Below are 25,943 nucleotides of genomic sequence, written 5' to 3'. Positions count from 1 at the left end.
CCTTATTCTTTTTCATCTCCTCCTCCTCCTCTAAATCCTGATTATTTTCAACTAATTCCTTGGTTTCCTTTGGTGGGTCCTCTGGTGCAGGTGGCTCAACTTGGAACCTTGTAGGTACAATACTGTCTTCTTCCTGTTTTGGGCCAGGATATGGAGGAAGGGGATCCAAGGGTTCCCGGTGGTGGAAGGGATGTGAATCCCGTATGAGCCCCCAAGGCTGTTGTGTGCTCCTGGCCACTTCCCTTCACAGGTTTGCCAATGGCACCCTTGCCTGACCAATAACCAGCCAAGACACAGTGAAGGCGTTTCGTTTATTGCAGTTAGGCAGGGAGAAGCTATCAAAGGTTGGTTCTCTCCAAAGTTCATCGTCTTAAGTCAACGTCTTGATACATTCCCTGCACCAGCTGCCCGTCCCTCCTCATTCCGCACTGGCTGAGGTTACATTCTCTCTGGCCACCTTCTACATTTTCCTGCTGCCTTCCTCCGCAAACATACTAAACCATACATTGCATGTGCATTTAAATGAGCAGACAATATATGCTAGGTGTGTCAGATAATATTCAGCAGTCTATTGAGCTCTTTTAGCTTGTTTTCAAGTTCCTGATTATTTTATGGATTCTTAGAAGAATAGGTTCTTTCCTGTTTCTCGGTTCATTTAGTTTTATCTTTCCTCTTTTTTCAATTTTCTTTTGTTTTATCTTTAAGCTATTTCTTCTTGCCCCTTCTTCCTCTTAGAATTCTAAGTTCTGAAGACCTTTCATTTACTCCTATCACCACTGCACCCCTAGCTCAGCCGAAGTCTCCTTGCAAGCCAAGCTCCCTGCTCCCTGGTGGTGGACTTTATGAGCCGCTTTGACCAAGGAGCCTCTATGAGCCTCTGTCCTTGGAACTCGAAAGGGCCCCAGAGCCAGGAGGGCGGTGGAGCTTCTGATGCACATCCGGATACGGCCGTTGCGTCCTTTGGTGGCCCTTCCACAACTTTGTGCAAAGAAACCTTTCTCGCTACCCTTGGTCCCAGATGAGGCTCGCTCTTAGAACATTTATGCAGATCTGTCTCACACGATCAAAATAATGTTTAAAAATTAAAAATGAGAGTTTAACTGAATTCAGGCAAAGGCACAACACATAATACGTGTGCCAAATAAATCAAAAGGTGTCCCGGACCTCTCAATCCAACAGCTTTGGCCACTGGTCTTTGTGCATTTTGCTCACAGTCACATATTCTGTGACTGACACCACAGCAGACAAAACCTAGGCAGAAACAGACATGAGGGCAATTCATAGTTAATCCCAGTTGACCAGTTTCCCACCAGCATCACAGAGTCCTTCTTTTGGCAATCAAGGCTCCCCGTAGGTAAAGCAGCCAGGCGGGGTGAGCTCAGAGGGGCCAGCTGTTGGCAGTCCTCCTCTCTGTCCCCAGAAGGGCCCGCGGGAGCGAGAACCGAGGCCTATAGGCGCCATCCTTTGGCTGCCCACGTGACAGCCACCATTCACACACAGCCACTCGGCCCTTGGAACTTGTGGAAGCGATTCTTGCTTTGGATGGGCTTTTTTAACTTAAAAAGTAGCATTTCATCTGTATTGAAAGAGGCCTTTGCAAGAGATTCTGATGCCAGGTTTTGGTTTGAGGCGAGGGCTTCAGAAGATGAGAAAGAAAAGTTTAACGATGTGCCTGATGCAGCTGAAATTCGCCTTTGGCTTCTGCAGGAGCCCAGCTGTGTGGTGTGAACTAGGCCACGGCATTAAGCTGCCTTGGGGCTGATTGGTTTGGGCATTAAGTGTCATCTGATGCCAGCAATTGTCACAATTTAATTTGGATTAGAGAATTAAATACACGATATCTCTAAGGAAAAGGCCTTTGCTTCTACCAGCTGTATCATACATGGGAAGCTTTCTGGGAAAAAATGCTGTTTGATAAGAGGCCGCCCACGTTCCTTTGTCTGGCATCTGGTGACATGAATCAATAAAAACAGGAAAGGGCCATAAATGTTGGTGTTAAAGTCAAAAATTCATTGCGTGTTGTTCAGCTGGCCAGGCCCCCAGAAAGCCACGGTGGGCTGTAAAATGCTGCCTAGATATTCTGGGGAATGGATGCTTGAGAACTGATGAAGCTGCCTGATTTAAGCCTGTTTACTATTGAGAAGCAAAAGTGGCGTTATCGGGTAATACATTTTGGTCAGACTAGAGTCATATATTACTCAGGATACAATTAGACCCATCACTTCTCTGAGAAGGGAAAGGTTTCTCTCCACCATTTATCGTGTGCCTTTACAAGTTATTAGTGTGACTCTGTGAATGGTGTGGTGCCATGTTAGATTAACTCTGTCATCTTTCCTTCTTCTCCTAAATGTGTTAGCAATTTTTGTGTTCGTAAAAAGAGGGGGGATTTTGGTTTTTCGCCCCTGAAGGTATTTAAGCCCTCGACAGGCTAGTCCCAGTGCCCCCTAAGGCTGTGAGGAGCCCCGCCTTCTGCCAGTCCATGCTGGTGAGCGCCAGCCTTCTCCAGAGGTGCCTCACCTACCTGGGAGGAAGGTGGGATAAAGGAGCGGGAAGTGCGTCATCAGGCTGGCCCAGCCAGCCCTGTTCTCTCTTTTCCAGCTCTCAGACTGCAGCCTCTGCTTTAGCAATAGCAACAGCAATAGCAGTTAGACTTATATACCGCTTCATAGGGCTTTCAGCCCTCTCTGAGCGGTTTGCAGAGTCAGCATATATTTCCCCCACAGTCTGGGTCCTCATTTCACCCACCTCGGAAGGATGGAAGGCTTCCATCCTTGAGCCGGTGAGATTTGAACCGCTGAACTGCAGATAACAGTCAGCTGAAGTGGCCTGCAGTACTGCACCCTAACCACTGCGCCACCTCGGCTCTTATCTTTGCTTTGCCCCTCCAGGCTCTCAGTGAGTCTCATGGTGGGCCCCGGAGGCCCACCCGGAGCTGAGCTTCCTCGGCTTCATCTCTTGCTCTGGTCTCTAGGCTGTCCTCCTCCCAGAGGTGCTTCCTGCTGGGCCCAGAGATTTTGAATGATGCAGCTTAGCTTGGGGCCAGGTCGATCCTGCCATGGCTCGAACTGTCTTTGCCCAGCTCAGCCACAGAGATGGCCCCTCCAGGGCGGGGGCGGGCTCTGTGCATGCCCTCCTGCCACCCTACCTCCCTCCCTCCTCTTCCAAAGGGGGCGGCTGTATGCCTGCTGCAGCCCCGTCCCTGAAAGGCCAGGCTCCCCAGCCTTCTCCTGATGGTCTGAGTCTTGTGGGATGTCCGCCTTCTGGAGAGCTGTGCCCCATGCCTGCCACTGGGGCTCTTCTTCCCCACAGCTTGTGGCCGGCTCAAGCAGACGCTTGGTGGGGGAGGCTCTGGCTCCACTTGGGCTCCTGGAGAGCCACATGTCTCGGGGCTCTCAAGCCTCCTCTGTCTTGCTTGATTGTGCATCGGCCGACTGAGCTCTGGGGTGAAGAAAAACAGGGAACGCGAGTCTTCCTTGTGCAGAGGGTCAGGTCCCCCTCCCCCACCTCCTATCGCTTCTTTCAGCCTCCCCAAGCGTCCCCTCTGGCCTGCTTGCCATCTCCACCGGGTAGAGAGGGCAGTAGACTGTTTACCCCTTCTGAAATAAGGTCCCTCTGGCTTGCCCATTTGGTCATGCGCAGAGGACAGGGGCTCCTCCTTCCGGGGCTGCCACTGATCCCTGCCCTCCAGATCCCCTTGGCAGGAGCAGTGGGCGATGCCCGCAGTCTGGAAGGGCCAGAAGGGCATTTTGTTAGCCTCATTCCTGAACCTGTCGCTCTTGGAGAATGCAACGCCTTTGAAAGGGACAACAAAGTTATTCAGGCTAGAGAGCTGACCTAGTTTGAAATATTCCACTTCTCCAGGCAAACTTTGAGAGACCCTGGGTCACCCACAGTAGCGCTGCCCCACCAGGCAGTAAACATCTGCACCCAAGGTGGGATTTCACCTTTCAGGGCAAATTCCCTTTTAGAAGTTACTTGTAGGAGATGAGCAGGCTGAGCTGAAGGGAGGAAGGGGTCAAGCGAGTCATCAGTCTCGAGTCTCTTTGTGCCCACAAGAGAACCAAGTCCTGCTCACCCTGAGTTCGCCAGTTTGCTTTGACCGTTAGTTGGCCAGATTCTTGTTGAGAGTTTGAACTAGAAACCAATCTTTGCAGCCATTTGAACTGCCTGGATCTTCTCGTTTTCCTGGCACTTGGCATTACTTCAATTAATGGGATTGCAAAGGTCGACTTAGCAATTTTTGCCTTCTTTGTGGATCAGAGTTGGGGTTTGGGGGAGGGGGGCTGCCCTCAGCTGCCTGGCTTCCTTCCCTCCCTCCCTCCCTCCCTCCCTTTTCTGCAGAGTGAACCCCCTCCCCATTGCACACCAGGAGTAACGTTTATGCCAAAAGAGACGCACATATGGACATTTATAGAGGTCATTAAATGCCACATACAGATTTTGCCTTTAACATGAATTCCCCAACCCCAACCCCCAGCCTTCACACCTCTGTTTTAACACAGACAACATCCAGTCTTGCCTGAAATAGTTCTGTATTAACCCTTTTGTCTTTAAATCCTTGATGACTTAGACTTATTGAATAGCATGTTCTTGCTCTCTTTTGGAAACTCTTTTTCCTTTAAAAGTTGTCTTCTTTCCTCTTCAAAATAATTGATTCTTGAATCCAGGTCACTCTTTGCATCTCAATTAGTCAGCTGCAAAATGCAGAAGAAAAAGCTGTTTCCAAGCCTCCCTCCCCCCTCTCTCTCTCCCTCCCTCTCTCCCTCTCTCTCTCTTTCTCTCCCTCTCCCTCCCCAGCTTGCAGGAGGTCTCGCCCTGAGCCTGGCTGGCTCGGGGGCTCTGCTCTGGGCAAAGCACGGCCTGGTCAGCAGGGCTGGCCTCTACCTGGGAGGCTTGGCTCAACCAACTGAAGTGAGGCCAGGATCCGCCCTCCATGGGCCTCCCCATTGGGAGTTGCTGTCCCAGATGCTTCAGGGGTAGGACGCCAGTCCTCCCCCATGAGGGCTATACTACGCTTTCCTCCAATTTATCCACGTTAAGGAAGGGCCCGGGTTGCGTGCTGGTGCTGTCTTCAAGGGGCGTGCCCTGCGCCAGCCTCCCGTGGACTGACTGGCTGCGCTTGGCCCACATGAAGCTTAGGCGCTTGGCATAGCTGTAGCAGGCGCTGGAGGAGGCGTCTCCCATGTCCAGGGAGTTGCTGCGCCTGGCTTTGGCCGAAACCAGGGCGCCCCGCCTAGCACCTCCCATCCGGCGCTCTGCACTCTTGGCCTGCCCGTGCTGGCACTCCGCAGGGGATGTCCGCTGGGGCAGGAGGCCGTTTGGGTGTCCGCCATTGGTTTGTGAGTGCACATTGCTGACCCTGGGCAGGCTCCCGTGGACGCTGCCACAGACTTTGTACTTCACCATCATGACTCCTGTGAAGACCAGCAAGGAAGCCACGATGATGCCGCCCACCGTCACTGTCAGGGCGCCCCCCAGGAAGTGGACGTGCAGCGAATGGCAGTCTGGGTAGGCTTCCTGCGTGGTAAACTGGGCACAGCCCAGCAAGTGGGTGGCTGCCAGCGAGGTGGCCAGGTCGTCAAAGATGGCTAAGACACACAGGTCGTAATCCATGCTGGGCACAAGGTGCTTAAGAAGGAAGTCCTGGCTGCTGGCGGGGATGATCCTGCAGGCGAGAAAGACAGGGAGAGTAAGCGTCTGCAGCCTCCACCCCTTCCCTCCTCCGATTGGGGGTGGGGGGCGTTCCTTTCTCTAGGGACAGAAACCCTCATTGCTGGCCAGGGGGCCTCTACCCCCCCCCCTTCTCTTAAGTAGGCAGCTTATCTGCACATTAATGGCCCATCATTCTCTACCCTGGTGAATCTTGCCGCCCAGGTATTGGTGCAGAAGGAAAGAAAAGGTAGCCGTAACCGGAAAGAGGAAGAGCTGCTGCCCTGCCCTGGAGGTCTCTCGGGCCTCCTCGGTTCCAGTGAAGCTTCACCTGGTTCTTGAACACCGTCCCTCCGTTGATTGAAGGAGCCCCGCTTGAGCATTTCGTTTGGGACCCATCAACCCCCCAGAGGCGGCTGATGAGGGGGCACTGCTGGAGATGTGATTCCAGGGAGGGGGGTGCTCTGCCTCAGACGGGCGAGAGAGCGGCCGCTTCTCTGCCCAGACCCCCTGCCCAGGAGGACGGAGGGGCTGCCTGCCAACCCCAGCTGCTGCCTCTGGGAAGGGGAGGCAGTTCCTTTAGACCCAGGGCTCCTTCGGGCTGCCCAGTGGCATGAAATGGATCGGTGTGATCCGCGTATTCTGTGGTTTTAAGGTTAGAAATGCCTACAGAATGGAGCCGTTAGGAAAGAGATTTGTTCCTGCCTGGGTTTGCTGTTCATATTGTGCTGAAGGATTCGGTTCATAGAAAATGAATTCTGCGTCTCTGTGGTTTAATCCCCCCCCCCAACCTCCTGCTGGGCAGAAACCTCTGACTCTCCCTGTGCGTGAACCTTTGAAACCTCCCCCACCCTGCTGAAATAACTTGGACCAGGCTCTTTATACCAAGCAGAGCCGAGGCCTGCTTCCGTTTCCTTGGGTGACTCTCTGCTTCAGGGGAGCAAGGCCAGCGCTTTTGGGTCTGCTGCAATCTGTTTGCACGACCTACTGCACCCCCAGTCCCTTCCTGCGCAGCCGGCTGTCCCACTGGGACACAGTGCAGGCCTTGTGGGAAGAGAGGAAAGGGGTGAACCGGGGAAGGCAACGCTGTACACCGAGGGGGAGCTCTCTAGCTGAGTGAGCAGCAGAGATGTAGTTAGGGAGAGGCCCATTCGTAACCTGAGAAATCCGAATGGTCCCGAAGCAGCCAGGCACCTTCATTGCCAGGACTTCTCCAGGAGAGAGAACCTGAAATGCAGAGTCCTCCGTCTTGGGAGCAGGCCCCGGCCCCACACTGCAGCCCCCTTACCTGTAAACAAGGGCATCGTCCGCAGTGCAGTTGTACTGGATCTGATACATCCAGGCCACGTAGGTCGACTTATCTGCCTGCCAGCGCACCAGGGCTGACGTGGCAGTCACCCCCAGCACCTCCACTCTCTTTTCGGAAGCCTCCTGGGTGGCGTTGGCGGAGTTCTTGGCCGAGGTGGCAATGTCGGAGGATCCTGGATCCTGCTGCAGCACCGTGATGCTGCCGTTCCCTCGGTGAGGCAAGGGGATGATTTTGAGGTCCACAGTGGCTGTTGACTCCCCAGCAGCATTGATGGCAATGCAGGTGTAGGCCCCATCATCGCGGATGGTGGTCACCAAAAGGTCGAGGGTGCCATTGCGGAATGATACGGTCCTGGAGGAGTTGGCGATGATTTTGTCATCAGGGGAGACCCAGTGGATGACCGGCTCAGGGTCTCCGAGGGCTCTGCACCTCAGGGTGGCCCTTTGGCCTTCCAAGATCCAGAGCTTGTGGGTGTGCCGGGTGATGAGAGGGGGCTCGCAGGTGAAGTCCTCCTCAGGCACAGACCAGAAATAGCGGCCAGCCACGTGTTGGGGAGAAGCACAGGTCTCCATGTCATCCTCTCGCGCCAAACGCCGCAGCCACAGCAACTCACAGTTGCAGTGCAAAGGATTTCCTCCGAAGCTGAGCATTATGGTGGCCATGTAAGGGGTTGGGCTGATGGCCCCGATCTGGGAGCGGGCAAACAGTGGGTCGGGGGGCAGTGTGGAAAGACGATTGGAGGTCATGTCCAGCCGGGAGAGTTTATAGAGTTCATCAAAAGTTCCTTCCATAATGAAGTCAATCAGGTTGTGATCCAGGTTCAGGGTGTGCAGGCAAAGCATGCCTTGGATGCCCTCCCAAGGGACGCGGCGCAGGTTGTTGTAGGACAGATCCAGGTCTTCCAAAGTAGAGAGGAAGTCATCAAAAGCAGCCCCAGAGATGTTGACCAGCTGATTGTTGCTCAGGATGAGATGCTGGAGGTTCAGCATTCCCCGGAGAGCCTCCTCCCTGATCTCCATCAGCCGGTTGCTGTCCAGGTGGAGCGAGCGGAGGCTCTCCAGGTCCCCGAACGCAAAGGGCCGGAGGGTGTCGATGGTGTTCCGCGAGAGGGTGAGATCCACGAGGCCCGTCATGTTCAGAAAGTCTGGGGCTTCCACCACCCGGATGAAATTGTCAGCCAGGCGCAGCTCCACCGTCCGCCGGTCGATGTTGACTGGAATAAAGAGGAGCCCCTTGTTGGCACAGAGGGTGCTAAGCGAGTCGGAGAGGTTTTGGCAGACGCAGTGAAAGGGGCAGGACTCCACCTGAGCTACGGTGCTCCCCACCATCAGAAGCTGGATCAGGAGCAGCCTTTCCATGGTAGTCGCCTTGGCAGGCCCTGCAAGAGAGAAAAACAGGTCAGCGGAGCTTTGGTAACTTTTTGTCCTGCCTACTTGACCACCTCTGGAAGTAGCCTGCTCCATGGCTCCATCGCTTGCGAACTCAGGAAGTCCATCTCCTCCTTTGCAATTTTAATCTAGCAGTTCTGGCTGCGGGATACACAGTAAGTCCATTCCGTCTTCTGTGTGGCATGGAGAGGCTGCTCTTGCATTGCAGTCCTCGGTTCTGTAGGCCAAACATGCCCCCCCCCACCTTTTAAGTGAATCTCCTCCGCCCTATTAGCCCACCCCCGAATTCCAGCTCACCGCTATCCCTTCTGGCGCCCAGAATTGGACCCACAATGCTCTCCCTGGCGCCTGGCCAGGGCGGAATAGTAACTTCCTGTGCTCCAGTTGAGGCACTGCAAGATTTGCCCTTGTGGCGGCTGCCTCCCTCCCGCGGCTGGCTCGGATCCCTTTCCCTCCTTCTCCTGCCAAGCCAACTTTCCCCACATCTTGTGCCTTTCTTTTTCCTGTCCCTGTGAAGAATTTCTGCTGTTAAATTCCATCCCGTTTGTTTCGGGCCAATCTTTGAGGCTGCCCAGATCTTTTTGAATCTTCTGTCCGACCTTGTGTCATCTGTGGCAACCTCATGTTGGTTAATTGAAGGATTCATAAACTCTGTACAGTTATAAATGATTTATCAGACATACATTTTTCCATCTTATTTCAGCATAGAGGTTTGCCACTTTTATTGAAAAACCCTTCAGATAAGGAATTTTAGTGCTCTTTTGATCACTCGACTGACACCCCTGGGCCCAATATGCACAATTACGAGCCAGGTGAAAATCTGAATAAATTGTCATGAGTGAGAAGAGAAAGGTGGAAGGCCAAATGGCGTTTGGTGGGAAAGAACCTGATGCTTCTAGAGGCTTCTACTGCGTGTTGAGATTCATGGCCATCCTTCATTTTGGTTTTCATCCTCTCCTCTCCCCGGATTCCTCTTTCTGGGTGGGATGTTAGTGAGGAGCAAATGGGCTCTCAGGATCAGATTTCGCTAACCTGGTTGCCTTGAGCTCCCTGCTTCCATTTGGAGAGTCTTCTGGGAATCCACTTGGCAGCTACAGGAGTTCCTGGACTTCAAGGGGGAGGAGAAGAATCAGCTTCTCAGGATCAGTTTCTCACAAATTGCTCTCTCGCCCCCAGGAATTCTTCCAAAATTTGCTGCCACAGAGATTCCTAATGTGGCTAAAGGGCAAAATGTAGACAATAGCCCCATGATTGCGTTGAATTAATTAAACCAAATTTAAAGTAAATTAAATGAATGTTGGTGTTCGTCTTAGCAATACCTTGTTTGTTGAGTGAGCATAATTCAAATTAACATTAAATTAAAACTGCATTAGCTTTACTGAGGCTGCACTCAATTTGTTGAGTAAGCCACAGCACGCTGCTCAAAATTTAGTATTGGCCCAAGAAGATGGCAGACCATGTCAGGTTCCAGAAACCCACCCCAAGGGACCGGAGCTTAGCCTCCAGCATTGTGTGTGTGTGTGAAATTAGAGGCCTGTCTTCGCAACGCTTGAAGCCATAATGGAGCCTAGTTCTGAATGTGGGCAGCAGCCACCGAGGGCCTGAATGCCACAGACTGTCTGCCGGGCTACACGGACTGTCCACATGGGGTCCCTGTGTTGACCACCCCATTTTATGGTTGGCCTCTTGTGTGATCCAGACCAGTGACTTGCACAACTAGTCATAGTTAAATGATTTGTGTACACACAGCGTTGCGTGTAAGAACGTGCTCCTTTGGATACCCTCACCTCTTCATTGAGTTTCATTAGCAACTATCTGAGGGAGGAGGCGTTCCATGTGATGACTTGGTTTCAGCCCACCAAGGGTGTCCAAGGGCTTGCAAAGCTATTTCTCTGGGAGATGCAAAAGAAAAGCTGCAGCTGTTCTGTTCCAGCCTCTGTGAGATGCTGTGTTGCCATTTGGGGAGGCTCAGTTACTTCTGGGGCCCTGGAGGTTCAACCTTAGAACAAGAGATGGTAGAAAAAGTGGCGGGACAGCGAAGAGGCGAGCAGGCCTGGGCAAGGGAGCGCTGGCGCCTGTTGTTTCACGGAGCCCTTTGTAGGGCTGTCCTGAGAAGGGGGGAGGTGGCCCCACAAGTCCCAGGTCAGGCAGGGGACTCCAAGGCCGACCCATCAGCTGCGTTGGACTGCTCAGCATTTCCTTGGAAGGGAAGGGAGGGCACGATGCCCCTGGGCCCGTAGCTCCTCTGTGCCCTGGATTTGGATTGTAAGCGTTTATTTATTAAATTTATCTGTCGCCCATCTCACTCTGAAATTTTGGGATTCTTCTAGGGAAACTTCAATTTTTTCGTTTGTTGCTTGGCCAAATGCTGTGTACAAAAATTTCTTTCAACAGCCACTCTTTTATTTATAAATGACTTCTTTTTTGAAGACTAGAAAGGTGTAGCTTTCTGTTAAAAAACAGACTTGGAGGGGAGAAATTGATATTCTGGACATGGCCTCCTAACAGCCAAAAAGTCATCTATAACTAGAATAGATAAATATAATCTGTAATTCCCACTGCCGCTGGGTCACCGCCATATTGGTTTTTAGGGACTGTGCGTGCGCAGTTCACTGTAGATTTTTCTGCGCAAAGAACAATTTACATTGAACAACGCAGGCGCGCAGGTTGTGAAGAGGGAGTAAAACCATGAGCAACCCACCCCTGGCACAATAGGATAATGTTGTAAACAGAAGAGTGTTAAAGCCACCTTTGTGGTTTGACACCCTGAAACTCTCTCTTGTGGAGGGAGGCTCTGACTGGGTGAAAGGATCGACAAAGGAAGGGAGGAAGCTTTTTAACGCCAGGCCCTGATTTTAACGGGTGACCAGAACTGGGGCCGAATGGAAAGAGAAGAGAGGCTGAGAGGAATGGATAATTGAAGCCACTAGAAAGACCATTTTTAAAGAATTCTTCAGAGTGAGGCAGCCAAGGCTGGTGGCAAAGTCTAACTTCTTCGAGCGTTTAATGCAAAAACATGGAAAAGTCTCTGCGCTTACCCCAACCAGAAGAGGCACCCCTATGAGGTGGCAGTTATGGGGGCCCTGGATCACTCTCAGTCAGAGGTCAGACCTGGGCCTGAGACTGGCACCGCATTGGTTACTCTTGGCCAGCTTGATGGGTGGCGCGGGGTCTTCAGTATGAGCAACTGTGCTGGTCTACGCTGTCTGCTGTGGTTGGAGTCAGCTATTCTGCCCACCCAACCCCAAATCTGAGTGAAGCCACTGCAGAGGCCATCTGTCAGCATGAATCTCAGCCAGAGGCTCCCTGGGACAGAGATGGGCAGGAAGTCTTGACCGTGCCTGGATGGGGAGAGTCATGGAATGGAATGGAAGGCCTTCCAGTCTCGGGACAGAAGTAAGCTCCACCTGGGCATGCTAAGACAGGAGGGCAGACGTGGGCGGACATCCAAGGAGCCCTTCAGGAATCAGTCCTTTTACTACGGCTGTGCTTTGTTTTTATCCTTTTTAGAAATAATAATAATAATAATAATAATAATAATAATAATAATTGTGGTTTCCTGACTACTGTTTTATTGTGCTAGTTGTCAGCTGCTGCAGTGGAGGGACAGAGGCAGAGGGCCCAGGATCCAAAGCTTGTGTTTCTGTTGATGTGGTCTTGGGCTGGCCAGGGAGGACATAATGGACCACAAACACAGGACAGCTGCCCTGAAGGCCTTTAGGAGAGGCAGGGAAGTAAAACTGGCAAGACTTCCAGGCAGGTTTTGGGGCAATCCTGTTTGGACCACCTTATGCAGCAAGCAGAGGTACCCTAAGCTTTTCCCCCTCCAAAAATGAGGAAGGGGCGGAAGAGTACCCCTCCCTGCAGCACTTGAGCCAATGGCAAGGATCAGAGCTAGTCATGTGAGAAAAGTAGCCCCCGTCCCCCCCCCCCCTCAGACAATGGAACTGGAGACCCAGGGGTGTTAGGAAGTTTTTTCATCTGATGCTGGTCTCCCCTTCTTGGTGAACTTCCTCATAGGACATGTGGCCTCTCCCAGGAACCCTTGGCCTCTGGGCGCTGGCAAAGCCTGAAGCTGTGGAAGTTGTGGGACTGGAATGAACCCAGACCTTAATTGCAGCAGCTCCTGTCTCTCCTTTTCTTGGCCTCCCTCTCAACTGGCAGTCTTCTGTCTGTCACAGGACACAGAATAATAGAGTTGGAAGGGACACTGGAGGTTTTTACGGTCAAAACTCCCTGCTCAAGAAGGAGACCTATAGCATCCTGGACAAATCTCTTCTTAAACCCTCCAGTGATGGAGCAGCCATAACTTCTGGAGGTCAGCTCTTCCACTGGCCATTCTCACCATCACCTCCTTATTTCCAGAGTGGATCTCCCTCTAATGGTCTTCCACACCTGTCTTGCCCTCAGGTGCTTTGGAGAATAGGTTGACACCTTCTCCGTGGCCGGCCCCCAAATATTGGAAGACTGGTATCATGTCACCCCTAGTCCCTCTCTTTGGTAGACTAGACGTACCCAGTTCCATCAGTGGTTCATCATACAATTTAGCCTCTTGATTCCTGATCATCTTTGTGGCTCTTCTCTGCACACTTTCTAGAGTCTTTCTAGAGCTTCGGCATCCTTTTCATATTGTGATGACCAGAACTAGACACACTATTCCACGTAGGGCCTCACTAGTGGGACTATTACTTTATGTGATTTTGAAACTACCCTTTTGTAGAGCTGAAGGTCCTCTAGGATTCAGAAGCATCCAAGCTTTCCCCATAAGTCCCACCCCCATTGAATAAATGCTCTCTTGTGATTCCTTCATCTCCCTCAATCGGCTTCCACTCCGACTCTCAGCTGGCGTGGCAGCATTGGCACCTGACCTTCATCGGGGTTGTGGTAGACCCAGATCGTAAGTATTCTGGGCCCCCTTGATGTGTTTGCTCAACTTGGGCTGCAGACGTCCAGCTGGGCTAGGCTGTATATTTGGTGGGTGCCCTTCGGTCCGTATAGAAAGGGGAGGGCATGCACTGGGGGGGGGGCGGGGGTTGTGTGTATGTGGGGTGATCTTAGTTGCCTAGCACTCTTCAGACTGTGGGGCCTTCAATTTTGTAGGTTTGTAGGTTTATTTATTTTATTTATTTATTTTGAATCACTCTCTGTCCAGGCATGGACCTCAGTGGAGAGCAGGCAGATTCATGGAGGCAGCTTTTAGTAGGACCATATAACACACACACACACACACCCAGATACTGGTTGCTGATGGGGAGGGGGCAGCTATCCCTCAAGAGCATCCAGGAGGGCAGCAGGAGCCGCAGGGCAAGGAGGGTCCCTGCCAGTTCAGGGACTACCGAGGCAGTTTCTGGTCCTTCTCCTGTACTTGGCTTGGGGGGATATTTGGGGCTGGGGTGGGGAGTGAGGCTGAAGGATAGAGGCATCTTAAAGCAATCCAGGGTTGTAACCAAAGTGACAAACATTTGGGGGATTCTGGGGGATTGGAAGGTTTTCCCTTAAGGCTCCCTGTTCTAGGTGGGAGCTGCTGGACTCTGGAAGAGGACCACGGATGGCAACAGGCTCTCCAGTTGTCAGGGACACCTCGAGTTGCCCCTTCCCTTCCTTTCTCCCTCTCAAGATGAGGATGGACCCTGGTCATGCTGCCTGGGATGTAACGCCTGGGGGAAGGGGGGAGAGTGGAGTAGGGGAGAATGCCTGGGAGGCAGGAAGGATGATTTATCATGGATTCGGCCATAGAGGTCTGGGCTCAGGATAGAGAGAAAGGTCAAGGAGCAAGGAGTGGGGGCACATGTGGGGGAGACCTTGCGGTGTCTGTCATAGCACAACTTTCCCAGGGAGGTTGGGGAGAGGAGGAAAAGAGAAGGCCCAGGGAGCGGAAGGCTTATGATATATGTTGCAGCAGAACCGGTCGTTCTGCAGCCCCCCCCCCCCAAAGGCCCCCAGTGCATCTGACACAGCTTTACCTTGGCCTCTGGGCTCCCCAGAGATGAGCTGTGGCAGTCCAGCTGCTCCCCACACTGAGTCACCTGTCCCTGTGCCTCCTTCTCAGCGTCTCCTGAGCAGGCTGTGGTCCCAGGGCTCCCGCAGGTTCTTGGGGTGCCATGGGGAGGTGCCCAGCTGCCTTGGCTCGGGGTGGCCGAGGGCAGCATACAGCCTGCAGGCGGAGGAGCATCCTCGGTCCCCTCCCCCAGCCAGATAAAAGAGAAATGCTGCAGCTTCAGGCAGGCGGAGTGACGGCAGCCATGCCAAGCTCTTCAAGCCCCGGTGGTGCCGATGGGGGTGGGGTGTCACTCTCTGGACACCCGGCTCATCCGTCCTTCGCATCTCAGCCCATCAGGTTCTGGCTGCCACAGCCTTCTTGGCTTCCAGTCCCAGGCCCTTCCCAGGCCTTGGGGTTCCTGATGCTCCCAAGGGAGATGGGCTGCCCGGGTGCGCCCGGTCCATTCCGGGCCTTTCAGCCCTCAGGGCTCCCGGTGGATTCCATAGGTTATCAACTGGAGCTCTCCCGGAGGGGCTGGGCCACCTCCTCCGGCAGCCTTAGAATCTGAATCTCCAGCCCAGGCCCATTCCGGGGGGGCCCTCAGCCCGGTGCCTGTCTTTCAGCTCTGGAGCAATTCCCCCACCTGCTCTCTTCTGGATGCTGCCGGCCTTCTTTTGCTTCGGAGACCCAGCGGCTGCTCTTCCATCCTCCTGCCCCTTAGACCAGTGGAAGACTGTTCTCCTTTCTCTGTGCCGGTGGGACCGAAGCTCTCTGGACCGTGGCCATCTGGATTCCTGGCACCTCCGCCCTCCTTCAGGCACCGGAAGGTCTTGAGGGATCAGCCGCAACCTTCCCAGAATGGTCTCTTTGGCAGCCCCCCTTCCTGCAGCCCCTCTTTGTCTCTGCCAGCCTTTCTGCTGCTGCTGCTGCTGCTGCTGCTGCTGCCGCCTCAGTGCCCAGGAGGGGTGATGTGAGGAGGAGCAGCCTGCCCACAACCCGTGCTCTCCCGGCTCCCGCCTGCTTTGGCCCCCTCCCACCCCGCTGTCTCCTCAAGCTGCTCCTGTTCGGGGGGGGGGGGGGGCTAAGTGGATGGAGGCTGGGCTGCTGCTTTTCTTGCAGGGGAGGGGGCCGCCTCGCCACATCCTCCTCCTCGAGCTCTGATTGGGGGGAGGAAGATGGAGGAGCCGAAAAGGTCCTCCCCCTCCTCTCCCTCCTTCCCAGCCTTTCTGGGGAAGAGAGAGACGGATGGAGCAGTTGCTCAGGAGGGAAATCCTCCTCTCCCAGCAATCTGGGGCACCAGCCAAGGCCCTTGTCTTATGAAAGGGAGTTTGTATTATGAAATTAAGCATTACGTTTCTACGCTTCTCGTTTTAAGATGCGCTGGCTGGATGCTGTCTCTGATTTGGGAGGTTTCCAAGTATTTATACACCTTTCCCCTCTCTCCTCCCCATCAGGATTGTGGAAGGAGAGAGAGCAGCCAAGTTACCTTCATCCCGTTGCCCTGGGTGATTGTTGCTAGGAGGCGGGCTTCCCTTAAGGGGAAAGGCATCCTGGAGCAGCCCAGACTCCTTTGGCCCTCGGGCAGGAGAGGGGAGGTGGAGCAGCGGGGGAAGAGGAACACTGGACCCCCCTCCCCCGTAATGGCAATTACAATTTCCTGTTTCAAGTATGCAGACTTGTGCCTCAGTATTGACCCTCTGAAACAGTGAAGTCCTGAGGCCGTTCTGCACTTCAGGGAAGGCTGCTCCTAAAATGAGCATGGAAAGCATCTTTATTCAACAATGTTTAAGTTTCTCTCTCAGGCTCATATTGGGGAACTCCAGGTTCCATTTTAGAGGTAGGTTGAGATACTTGAGGAAGGTTCGCAGAAAGATTCGGTGGGCCAGAAAGGAGCCTGAGTGACGATGTCGGTGGCAAACCCTCCTGAGAAGCAGCTGGCAAAGGACTGCCTCACCTCCTGGGAATTTGGGGCCAGCTAATCAACCCAGCAACCGACCTGCAGACAAGTAACCAGGCAGAGCTTGGGGGCCACCAGATGCTCCACGGGCAAATGCTGTGAATGTGACCGTGGGCTCCTGGGTGTTTGACAGCCAAAAAGCCCCAGAGGAAGGTCTTGGGACAGGTAGCCATGTCCACTCTGAATACGAGGCTCCTCGGCAGACCTGAAGAATGACAATTTTGGATCAGATGAATCACTACAAGAAGAACCTCTTGGAAGATGCTTGAAGGTCCATTGAAGATGGGCCAACTGCAGGTGACTTACTGGAATGGAAGCCAGAGTCTTCAGGAAACCAGTAGAGTCAATAAATCAATAAATAAATACATTTGTCACCATCGCAAAGGTCAATAAATAGCTTGGTGTCTTAGTTTGATAGAACTGAAACTTGAAGATGGGTCTGTTTATTTATCTCCCCCCCCCCCCCCAGCTGGCCTGGTTTCCATCCGCCCTGAGGGAAAACTGAAACTGAAAGCTCAGTTCAGGAACTCCTGTCGGTTTTGCTGTCCTGTGGTCGTTCTTGGGCAAAGTGTTTGGGAGAACTCTAGAGAACATTCCCAACTATTTCAAGTTTGGGGCTTCCAGGGAGGGTCTGCACCTGTCTCTATGACCTCACCCTTTACTGGGGATTCAGGGAATGGCTGTCCCATTGGCTTGTGTTAAGGTTTTGCATTGTTCCTTGAGCAAATGTGCTTTTGTGGATGGGTCTGGTCTGCATCCAGGAATGGATGCTGCAGGGGGCCTCGAAATAGCTTGGAGGGGGGGGATGTCACAGAGTAAGTGTAACTCAGTGTAGATTATAACTGAAGTAACAGAATGGCTCTTGAAGGCTACCTGCCCTTCCTAGGAAAAGTTGGCGTTTTGTTTCTGTCCCTGAAGCTTTTCTGCTCCAATGAATCTGCTAAGAGAGTTGGGTGATCTTTTGTGTCATTATGTCTATCAGGCCAAATTCCAGCAACTCCTGAAAAAGTGGCAGCGTTTTGTGCCATCATTTTTATGAGGCAACAGTGGGCAGTCAAGCCAATCAATCAGCCTAGTTATTTCGTTTACTGAGTTGTTTCCTGAGTTGGGACGGTCTCTCTTCTGGTGGCATCCAAGCCACAATGAGGGCGGTTCTGGTTGCAGTCTCCCGGTCCTGGGGCAGGTCAGCAGCCCCAGCGATAGGAGAAGAAATAGTCAGCCTCTGCTTTCCTTGCTTGCTATCGGCTGCCATAGATACGGGGAGGGAGGGGGCCTGAGATATTTGGGAGGGGGAATTAGTGGTGCTGGAGGAGTTATGAAGAAGGGACTTTTGTCCTCACCATCTTCTGCACCTGCTGGTGCCCTGTGTTTGGACTTGGTCAAGGCCAACCATCTCACATACCAACTTGATGAGGCTGTTTGAAGATTCACCCCACATGACACCTTAGGGAGTTGCAGATTGGACAATGGGTTGGGGAATTTGGGGGAGGGTGCTGGGTAAACATTTGATATGTACGCCTTTCTGGCTCAGATCTTGCTTTCCTTTTCGCTGCTTTCAATTCATATCTAGTAAAAATACTGTATCTCTGTTCAAACTGAGCTGAGGTTTTCCTTTCTTGGATATTGAAGGAGGCATGGCTGACATTTGGGGTCCAACAGGCCCAACTTGTTTCCTTTCCTGACATGTGCTTGAAATCCAGAGCCACCAAAAGGGCCATTTCCCCATAGACCAATAAGATAATAATAGCAATAATAGCAATAACAGTAGACTTATATACCGCTTCATAGGCCTTTCAGGCCTCTCTAAGCGGTTTACAGAGTCAGCATATTGCCCCCAACAACAATCCGGGTCCTCATTTCACCCACCTCGGAAGGATGGAAGGCTGAGTCGACCCTGAGCCGGTGAGATTTGAACCGCTGAACTGCTGATCTAGCAGTCAGCCTGCAGTGCTGCATTTAACCACTGCGCCACCTTGGCCCACAGGAGAGGGGCCCACAGGAGAGGTTGTGATTTAGGGTGCACCAACACTTCTTGGTGGGCAGGACAGGCAGATACGAAAGGGATGGGCTCCACTTGACTATCAGAGGCCTGCCCTGATGGCATTAAATATTAAAAAGCGATGGTTAAGAAGGTGAACCCATCCTGGGCTCTGAGCGCATCTGGCTGGAGAGCACTGGCAGAGCAGAGGTTCCTAACTTTGTAATGTACACACCTATCCTACAAATCCAAACCTCCAAACGGGCACTAATGAACCATGAGACGAATACAGTGAAACTCTGGGAAAGGGGGACTTGTTGTAACAAAAAGGTTCTTCACGGCTCCCCTGGGGACCCCAAGGGAGGAAGGTCTCAGTTTGGGACCCTGCCCTGCGTGAGGAAATGGGGATTGGTGGGTTGGGAGAGGCCGGGTGTGGGGATACGCAGTGACAGGGCTTCTGAGCCAGTGACAATCTCCAAATATATTTAGGAGGATTGAAAGGATTCGCAATTGTTCCCCCTGTTCCGCCTCTCAAGCTCATCCTCCAGTGGAAAAGGCCATTTTCTCAAGGTCCTCGGGGCCTTAAACACAGGTATTTGGGGCATCAATAGAGTGGCAGGGCGGGGGAACCCCAAAGTCAACGTATTATATTAATTGGGACTGAACTAAAAAGGAGAAATGAGGATTCATGCTGAAAATGTCAGCACAGTGCTAAATTCCACCCTCCGAATTTTTAGGAAGAGAATTAAAAAAAAACCCCAAAGCTAACACAAAACATCCTGATATAAATCTGTTGCCTGAAATACTGTGTATACATGCCTCATCACCGCACTTCAGAATCCATGTTTAGGGTTAGAAAAGAAGCAGAAGGGAAGGCAGAAGGATGAAGGAGAGGAGCAGCTCCCATTCTGGGGAAGATTGTGGTAAAAATTTGCTTTCAGCTCAGAGAAAAAGCAGGTGAGGGAAGATCTCAAAGAGGGGCACCTTAACCTGGTGTGGTTACAAGAAGCCCTTTTCTCCTCCTTTCAGCATTAATATCTTTTACCCGGTGTGAATATTCAGGAGTTTTTACCCAAAGCAGAAATAATTAATTTTAACCTTGCTCTAATGGAATTTCATTCTTGTTGTTTGCTACTATTTCAATGGTTTTAAGATATTGATATTTATGATCTTAATATTTTAATGTTTTACCTTGTTTTTACACTGTACTAGAGTCGCTTTCAGGCAGCTTAACAACAACAGTGTAAAACATTAAAATCTTAAGATCATAAATATGAACAAAATTGGCAAGGTCGGGAGCAAAGCACAAATCGGTTGGAGGTAGTTTCAGTTCAGTTTCAGTTTCACTTTATTTGTATGCTGCCCTTTTCCCTGGGGGGACTCAGGGCGGTAGAATCTTTCCTTAAATTGATCAGTGGAGCAACTTTCCTGCAGGGATTGTGGGTGCTCCAGCACTGGAGGTTTTTGAGAGGAGATTGGACAGCCATTTGGGTGGGAATGGTCTATAGGATCTCCTGCTTGTTCAGGGTGTTGGACTAGAAGGCCTCCAAGGCCCCTTCCAACCCGGTTCTTCTGTTATATAAATGCATATGAGTGGAGCGCATACAGTGGAATGGAACGGGACGCCTTTCACGTGCTTCTCCTAGTGCACCGACTCTCCTGACCACCATCTCACCTGGCTGGACGGTTTGTGTTCAGCCTGTCAGAGACAACACCAACTCTTTCTCCACCTTGTATGTGTGCCCCAGGGTCTTCTTTTCCAATTGCAACCTTTTGCTGGAAGACCCCCTTGTTTCTTTCCACCCCTCTCCTAGCCAGTCTGGGTGAGAATTGCACTCTTGCTGTGTGTTAGCCTGACCTTCTAGTTTTTTTAATAATTTTTTTTAATTTTTTGAATAAACACAAACAAACACCTTAAAATCATCCTCCATTACAAATCGTAGAAAGTGTGTCAATTGGTTATAAAGAACTTTCGTGCATCCCTTCCACAGTCATCACCTATGATTCATATCAAGTTATATATTTTACATCACATATATTTATATATATTGCTATCATCATACCTCATCCTTCATATGGCTATAGTTGTTTTAACGTCCCTTTATAACAAACATTTCAAAATTTAAAACAAAACCACATAGTGCCATTCCCTTATCTATTTTCAATATCATCCAACCACATTTATAACACATTCAAAATAAAAATTATGTTTAATAACAAAAATTTTAGACCTCTTTTCTTAATCATTGTTTACAATTTATATCCAATTTCCCTTTTATAGCAGTAGACTTATATACCGCTTCATAGGGCTTTCAGCCCTCTCTAAGCGGTTTACAGAGAGTCAGCATATTGCCCCCAACAATCTGGGTCCTCATTTTACCCACCTCGGAAGGATGGAAGGCTGAGTCAACCCTGAGCCGGTGAGATTTGAACCGCTGAACTGCTGATCTAGCAGTAGCCTGCAGTGCTGCATTTAACCACTGCGCCACCTTGGCTTGTCAATACAAATTATTTTATCATTATCAGTCATTTATTTAACAATAGTTTGACTATGTTTAACTTACTTCCCCCCCCCTTTTTCACCATTTAAAATTTATACCAAATTTCCTCTTATCAAACTAATACATATGTATACATTGTTATCATTATCAATTATTTACCTAACTTTATCATTATCACTACATTTTTAACATAATGCTCTAATTTTAACTAAATTTAACTAGTGTTTTATTATTAATTCTCAACCTGTGTCTTTCCAGTAATAGTGTAGTCCTATTTCTTTTGCATTTGTGTATTTAGTCTTCTGGTTATTTCCTTAATCAAATTTGTTTGGACTTCACAACTTGATGCTTGTAAGATCTTGAAACCCTCCATCAGCTTCTTTAATCAGCTTATCTTTGGTTATCAGTAGTGTTTTTGTCAAAGTTTCTCTCCTTAACTCCATCCATTCTTCTCTTTTTTCTTGTATACCTTGAAATCTGTAGTAAAGCACCTTTCCATCTTTCTTCCCTTTCCTTGTTCCACTCTTTCCATCTCCAACCACACTCAGTTCACTGTCAATATCCACGGTTATCTTGCCTCTTTGTTCATTTTTCCCTTGGGTTTTTAGGACTCTAGCCTCCACTTTTTCCATTTGCTGAATATCTTCCATTTTTCCATCAGATTTTACCATATTAAAATTTATATTTTTGGAGAGGGAGGAGTCATGTTGCGATGTTACAACATGCGGTCTCGATACTCTGATACCTCCATTGATACTTTTGCCGCTGGGGGGTCCATTGAGACCTAAACCGTGACATAGAGACAGTGATCAGGAAGACAAAGCCTTGCTGGTCTCAGGGATATTGCAAAATCCCTGATAGACCCAAGGGAAGTGCTTCAAGCACGCGGTAAACAAGCAGCCCCTAGGCTGATGAAATCGGGCCGCTCCGGAAGGAAGGAAGTGAAAAGAGAAAGTGAGTCCATCTGGTGAGGTATTTTTTTCTATTTTGCTAAAGACTGCCCAAAGAAATGTTTCTTTAAAGCCAAATTAGATCCGCAAACAAAAGAACTGAGCGGCGAAAATAATCCTAATGGGATAGCTGTGGAAAGTTTTTTTCTTTTGTTTTTTCTAACTATTTTTTGTGGATTGAAATGCTCGTAACATTCTTCATCTCTCCTCTTAAAGTGAATGGATTGATTTTTTTTCTTCTGCTTCTTGTTGCTTTATTTTTTGACTTCTGGATTAAAACCTTCCCTTTTATTTTAACAATTCTTCCTACTACTTGTTATTAAACCACACTAAAAGAAATCCAAAGAATTTTGTTTCCTACAGAAGGTGAAAATTAACTGCGACTCGGAGGTTTTTTTTTTAAACAACGTATCTCTCTTCTTACTTGACTTCACTAACTTTGCAGCTGAAGGGTTTGCAATTTGTTTACAGAAACTGATAAAGAACCAAGGGCACGAACTGTTTCACAGGTGCCTCTGAGAATTATTTTGGCAGGGAAAGAAAGAAGGAAGGAAGGAAGGAAGGAAGGAAGGAAGGAAGGAAGGAAGGAAGGAAGGGGAGAGCAGAACCCTTCTCCTATGAAGAGAATAAATGAACTTGTGTTCAAGTCAATTTAAAATAAAAGTAAGAGAGGACTGGAAGACTAGAGTCACAGTCATTACTAGTTTTTTCTTTCTTTTTCTTTCTCTCTTCTGTTTTGGAAACATGGGTCAATACTTAGATGAGGAAACCTTAAAATTCCAAAATATCTTGGCTGGAATTCAAAATCTATTGGAAGGATATGGGAGAATTGAGAAGTTGGAAAGACTAGTCTTCCTTACAGCAAAAAATGATGGAGTTGGATCCCCAAAAATTAAAGGGGAGAATGAAGATATAGAAGATAAAGATAAGACAATAGATGAATTTATTAATGGAGCAAATGTGGGTGAAAATGGAAGAAGGAAATATGGGAAAGGGAATTTGACGAATTGGAGCTCTACCCCAGATTCCAGGACACAGAAGAGAAAAAAATACTAATGATGATAAGAAGAGAATTTTTTTCAGAAGCAAGATTGACAAACAAAGACAAGTTAACTTTAGTAGCAACTGGTGGGCAAGGAGATTATCTGAGAGACCCTTCAAGCAACAAAGTGCGGAGAGAAGCCTATAAAAACCTTTTAAAGGAGATAAAAAGAAGACTGACTCCACAATTGGCAAGAGAGATAAGACTGTTTTGTTACTGGAATGATACAGGTTGACAATGAAAGTTGGTAATAAAAATTTGTTTGTTTTTTATTATTGGTGATTAATAAGTAGGAATTTTGTAACTCCTAGATTGTTTTAGATTGTTATTAAATGTTTACTCACTAACAATTAATTAACTATAAATAATAATAATAGCAATAGCAATAGCAGTTAGACTTATATCCCGCTTCATAGGGCTTTCAGCCCTCTCTAAGCGGTTTACAGAGTCAGCATATTGCCCCCAACAACAATCCGGGTCCTCATTTTACCCACCTCGGAAGGATGGAAGGCTGAGTCAACCCTGAGCCGGTGAGATTTGAACAGCCAAACTGCAGAACTGCAGTCAGCTGAAGTAGCCTGCAGTGCTGCATTTAACCACTGCGCCACCTCAGCTCTACTCTAAAGAAATGATAATGGATACAGTGTAATGATATATACATGTATTGACAATTTAGTAAAAGAAATTTGGATCTAAATTGTAAATTGTGACTTGGGAAAAAGACCTATAATTTTATTAACAAATTTTCATTTAGATCTTGTTATAAATGTGTATGGTTTTTTTGGGGGGGAGGGGGGGCTGATGAGAGGAGATGGGGCATAAATAGTTAAGGATTTTTAGCAAATTATAATAACAACAAGGAAATGTTGATGGACATTGTTTAACAATAATTTGTTTAAGTAAATTATCCTCGACTTGCATAAAGCCAATTTTTAAATCTATTTTCCATCTAGCCTGTAACTGCCGGTACTGAAACCATGTTTGAATTACCTTTTCCTTTTTTAGTACATCCAAAGGTTTCAGTTGTAGTACACCTCTTTCTGCAGTGAGAAGCTGTCTATAAGTAGTTACATCCTGTTTTTGTACTATGTTCATATTTTCTATTGCATGTCTGGGAATAGCCCACATAGGTATCTTATCATTTAATTTGTATTGATATTTTTTTCCAAACCTGCAGTAGAGCATTCCTTAAAATATGACTTTTAAAATTCTTATCCACCTTTTTGTTGTATAACAAATAAGCATGCCAACCATATACCAAATCATACCCTTCAATATTAAGTATTCTATCATCTGTTAAGTTGATCCAGTCACTAATTATAGATAGAACTACTGCATCATAATATAGTTTTAAATTGGGTAATTTCAAGCCTCCTCTTTCACGCACATCTTGCATTATTTTTAGTTTTACTCTCGGCTTCTTCCCTACCCATACAAATTTATTAATACCCTTCTGCCATTCTAGCAGGTTTGCATCATTTTTAAGTATTGGTAATGTTTGAAAAAGAAATAAAAATTTAGGTAGAATATTCACTTTCACTGCTGCTATTCTTGCTCCAGCCTCATTTCTTAAGTGACAGACTTTCCAAGGATTGATGACTTGCTGAGGGACCCTCCATAAGATCTCCCCATTTGAGGGGCCCTTCGTCTTGCTCTTCTGTTGGCCTCTTTTCCTGCTGGACTTTTCCCAGTGGTCAGCCTTAGCTCACTTTGTAAGTGCGATGGCCACATCTTTAGGACCGTATTGATTAGCAACAACAAGCTAGCCAGTTCCAGTAACCTGAGGACGGCCTGTATGCAGAAGTCTTTTGAGAGAACAATGAGAAATCAGGGTCTAAAAAGAAAAACACCGCAGGAGACAGGCAAGAGTTCACAGTTGTCAGATGCAAAGCTTGTGGCATAATTTAAGCGTCCGGTGGTATTTGCCCCAAAGTGCTAGCTGGAAGAAAAACCAAACTCTGTTGGTACAGGACAGTGACACTTTTTTTATCATTCCCCCCCACAGTTTTGCAGCTCATGAATAATTGCTTGTTTATTGTTCTATTGAATGGGATATATTTTCCTTCTGTGAATCATATTTATATTAGTATGAATTAATACACATTATAATAATCATGCAGATCTGAACATAGCATGCCTGTGGCTGTGTTTGGAGAAGGCAGGGAAAGTGATCAGGAGCTGAGTATCCTTGCACCATACTACTAATCGTATTCTGAAATACGTTTTGGCCTTCGAAGGCTGGCTACCTGAAATGGAATCCCAGGGTGACCCTGGGGAAGGAGGGCGAGAGATGCTGCCTGGGGGGCAAGGGAGGGAGGGGGCCCCAGAGACAGAAGGACAGAAGCAGTGAAAAGGGGGGGGGGTGGAGAGGTTTTTACTTTCAGGCTTGCAAAAGTCCGTTAATGTCTCTGTACGATGCAGGAAGTCCAGTAACGTGGAATTGGGGGGAGAAAGGAGCCGTCACTGAGCACTGGGGATCCCACCTTGTCTCAAGGGGGAAGTAATGTGGTAGCATTGCACACAGAATACCGCAGCAGCACTGGCTGTCCCAGGAGAACCGACCTGCCTGAAATCGGATGTGGGAATGATGCCCATTCAGCCTGCCTTTGAAATGGGAACCAAAGGCCCCCCACCCCACCCCACCTCGGAGGAACCAGGTGTGTCTGCGCAGCTTCTTCCTGGCCCTTCTGCTTGGGGCGATTCAGCTGATGCAGATTCAGCTTGGAAGAGGCTGCACAGACGCTCCCATCTTGGAGAAGGGTGGCATTGTAGCTGATGGGCTGAGGATCGCTTCCCCAGAGGACCTTAACCCCCCTGGAAACAACCTCCTAGCTGCTCAGGTGGCCGGGTGGGGGGGGGGGAGGCAGGTTCTGCCAGAAATGGAGCATCCTCCTGGCTGCCTTGTTGAAAATGCCTCTCCATTGCTTAAAACCTTCTTCCTTCAGAACATACCAGTCTTTATCACTACCATTAAGTTCACAGCTTGCTTTTAAAATTATTTTTAACGTGCATGTTACTGCATAGAAAAATAATGAATTCATTGTTTGGGGGCGGGGGGGGGGGCTAAGAATGAAGAAACCGTGTTTGGGAATTTCCATTTCCCAGTCAGGCACTGAGATCAAGATTTGGGCAAGAACAGCCAAAATGACCTACCTGCTCCCCGGCATGGGAACGCTGGATGTAAAAGAA

At 49.2% G+C, this 25,943-nt stretch overlaps 2 protein-coding genes across 2 annotated transcripts in view; one reads left to right on the top strand and one right to left on the bottom strand.

Annotated features, from left to right (window-relative positions):
- Positions 1-25,943, top strand: part of PC (pyruvate carboxylase) — a 110,530-nt gene that overhangs the window by 63,315 nt on the left and 21,272 nt on the right.
- Positions 2,855-12,605, bottom strand: LRFN4 (leucine rich repeat and fibronectin type III domain containing 4). Its single transcript, XM_032233836.1, has 2 exons — positions 6,938-12,605; positions 2,855-5,665 (listed from the first exon to the last, which is right to left on the bottom strand). The coding sequence occupies exons 1-2, from the start codon at positions 8,419-8,421 to the stop codon at positions 5,005-5,007; spliced, it is 2,145 nt and encodes a 714-aa protein (XP_032089727.1). The 5' UTR covers positions 8,422-12,605; the 3' UTR covers positions 2,855-5,004.

The sequence above is a fragment of the Thamnophis elegans genome, chromosome 17, assembly GCF_009769535.1.
Source record: "Thamnophis elegans isolate rThaEle1 chromosome 17, rThaEle1.pri, whole genome shotgun sequence".
Lineage (NCBI taxonomy): Eukaryota > Metazoa > Chordata > Lepidosauria > Squamata > Colubridae > Thamnophis > Thamnophis elegans.
The sequence above is the reverse complement of the archived record's forward strand: the minus strand, read 5'-3'. Positions and strand labels throughout refer to the sequence as shown.

Excerpts from the sequence above, each read along its gene's own strand:
- LRFN4 (XM_032233836.1), bottom strand. The coding sequence starts at position 8,421 with ATGGAGCAGGCTACTTCCAGAGGTGGTCAAGTAGGCAGGACAAAAAGT. Across the intron at positions 5,666-6,937 it reads GACGATGCCCTTGTTTACAG|GATCATCCCCGCCAGCAGCC; the intron begins GTAAGGGGGCTG and ends TCTCGCCTGCAG.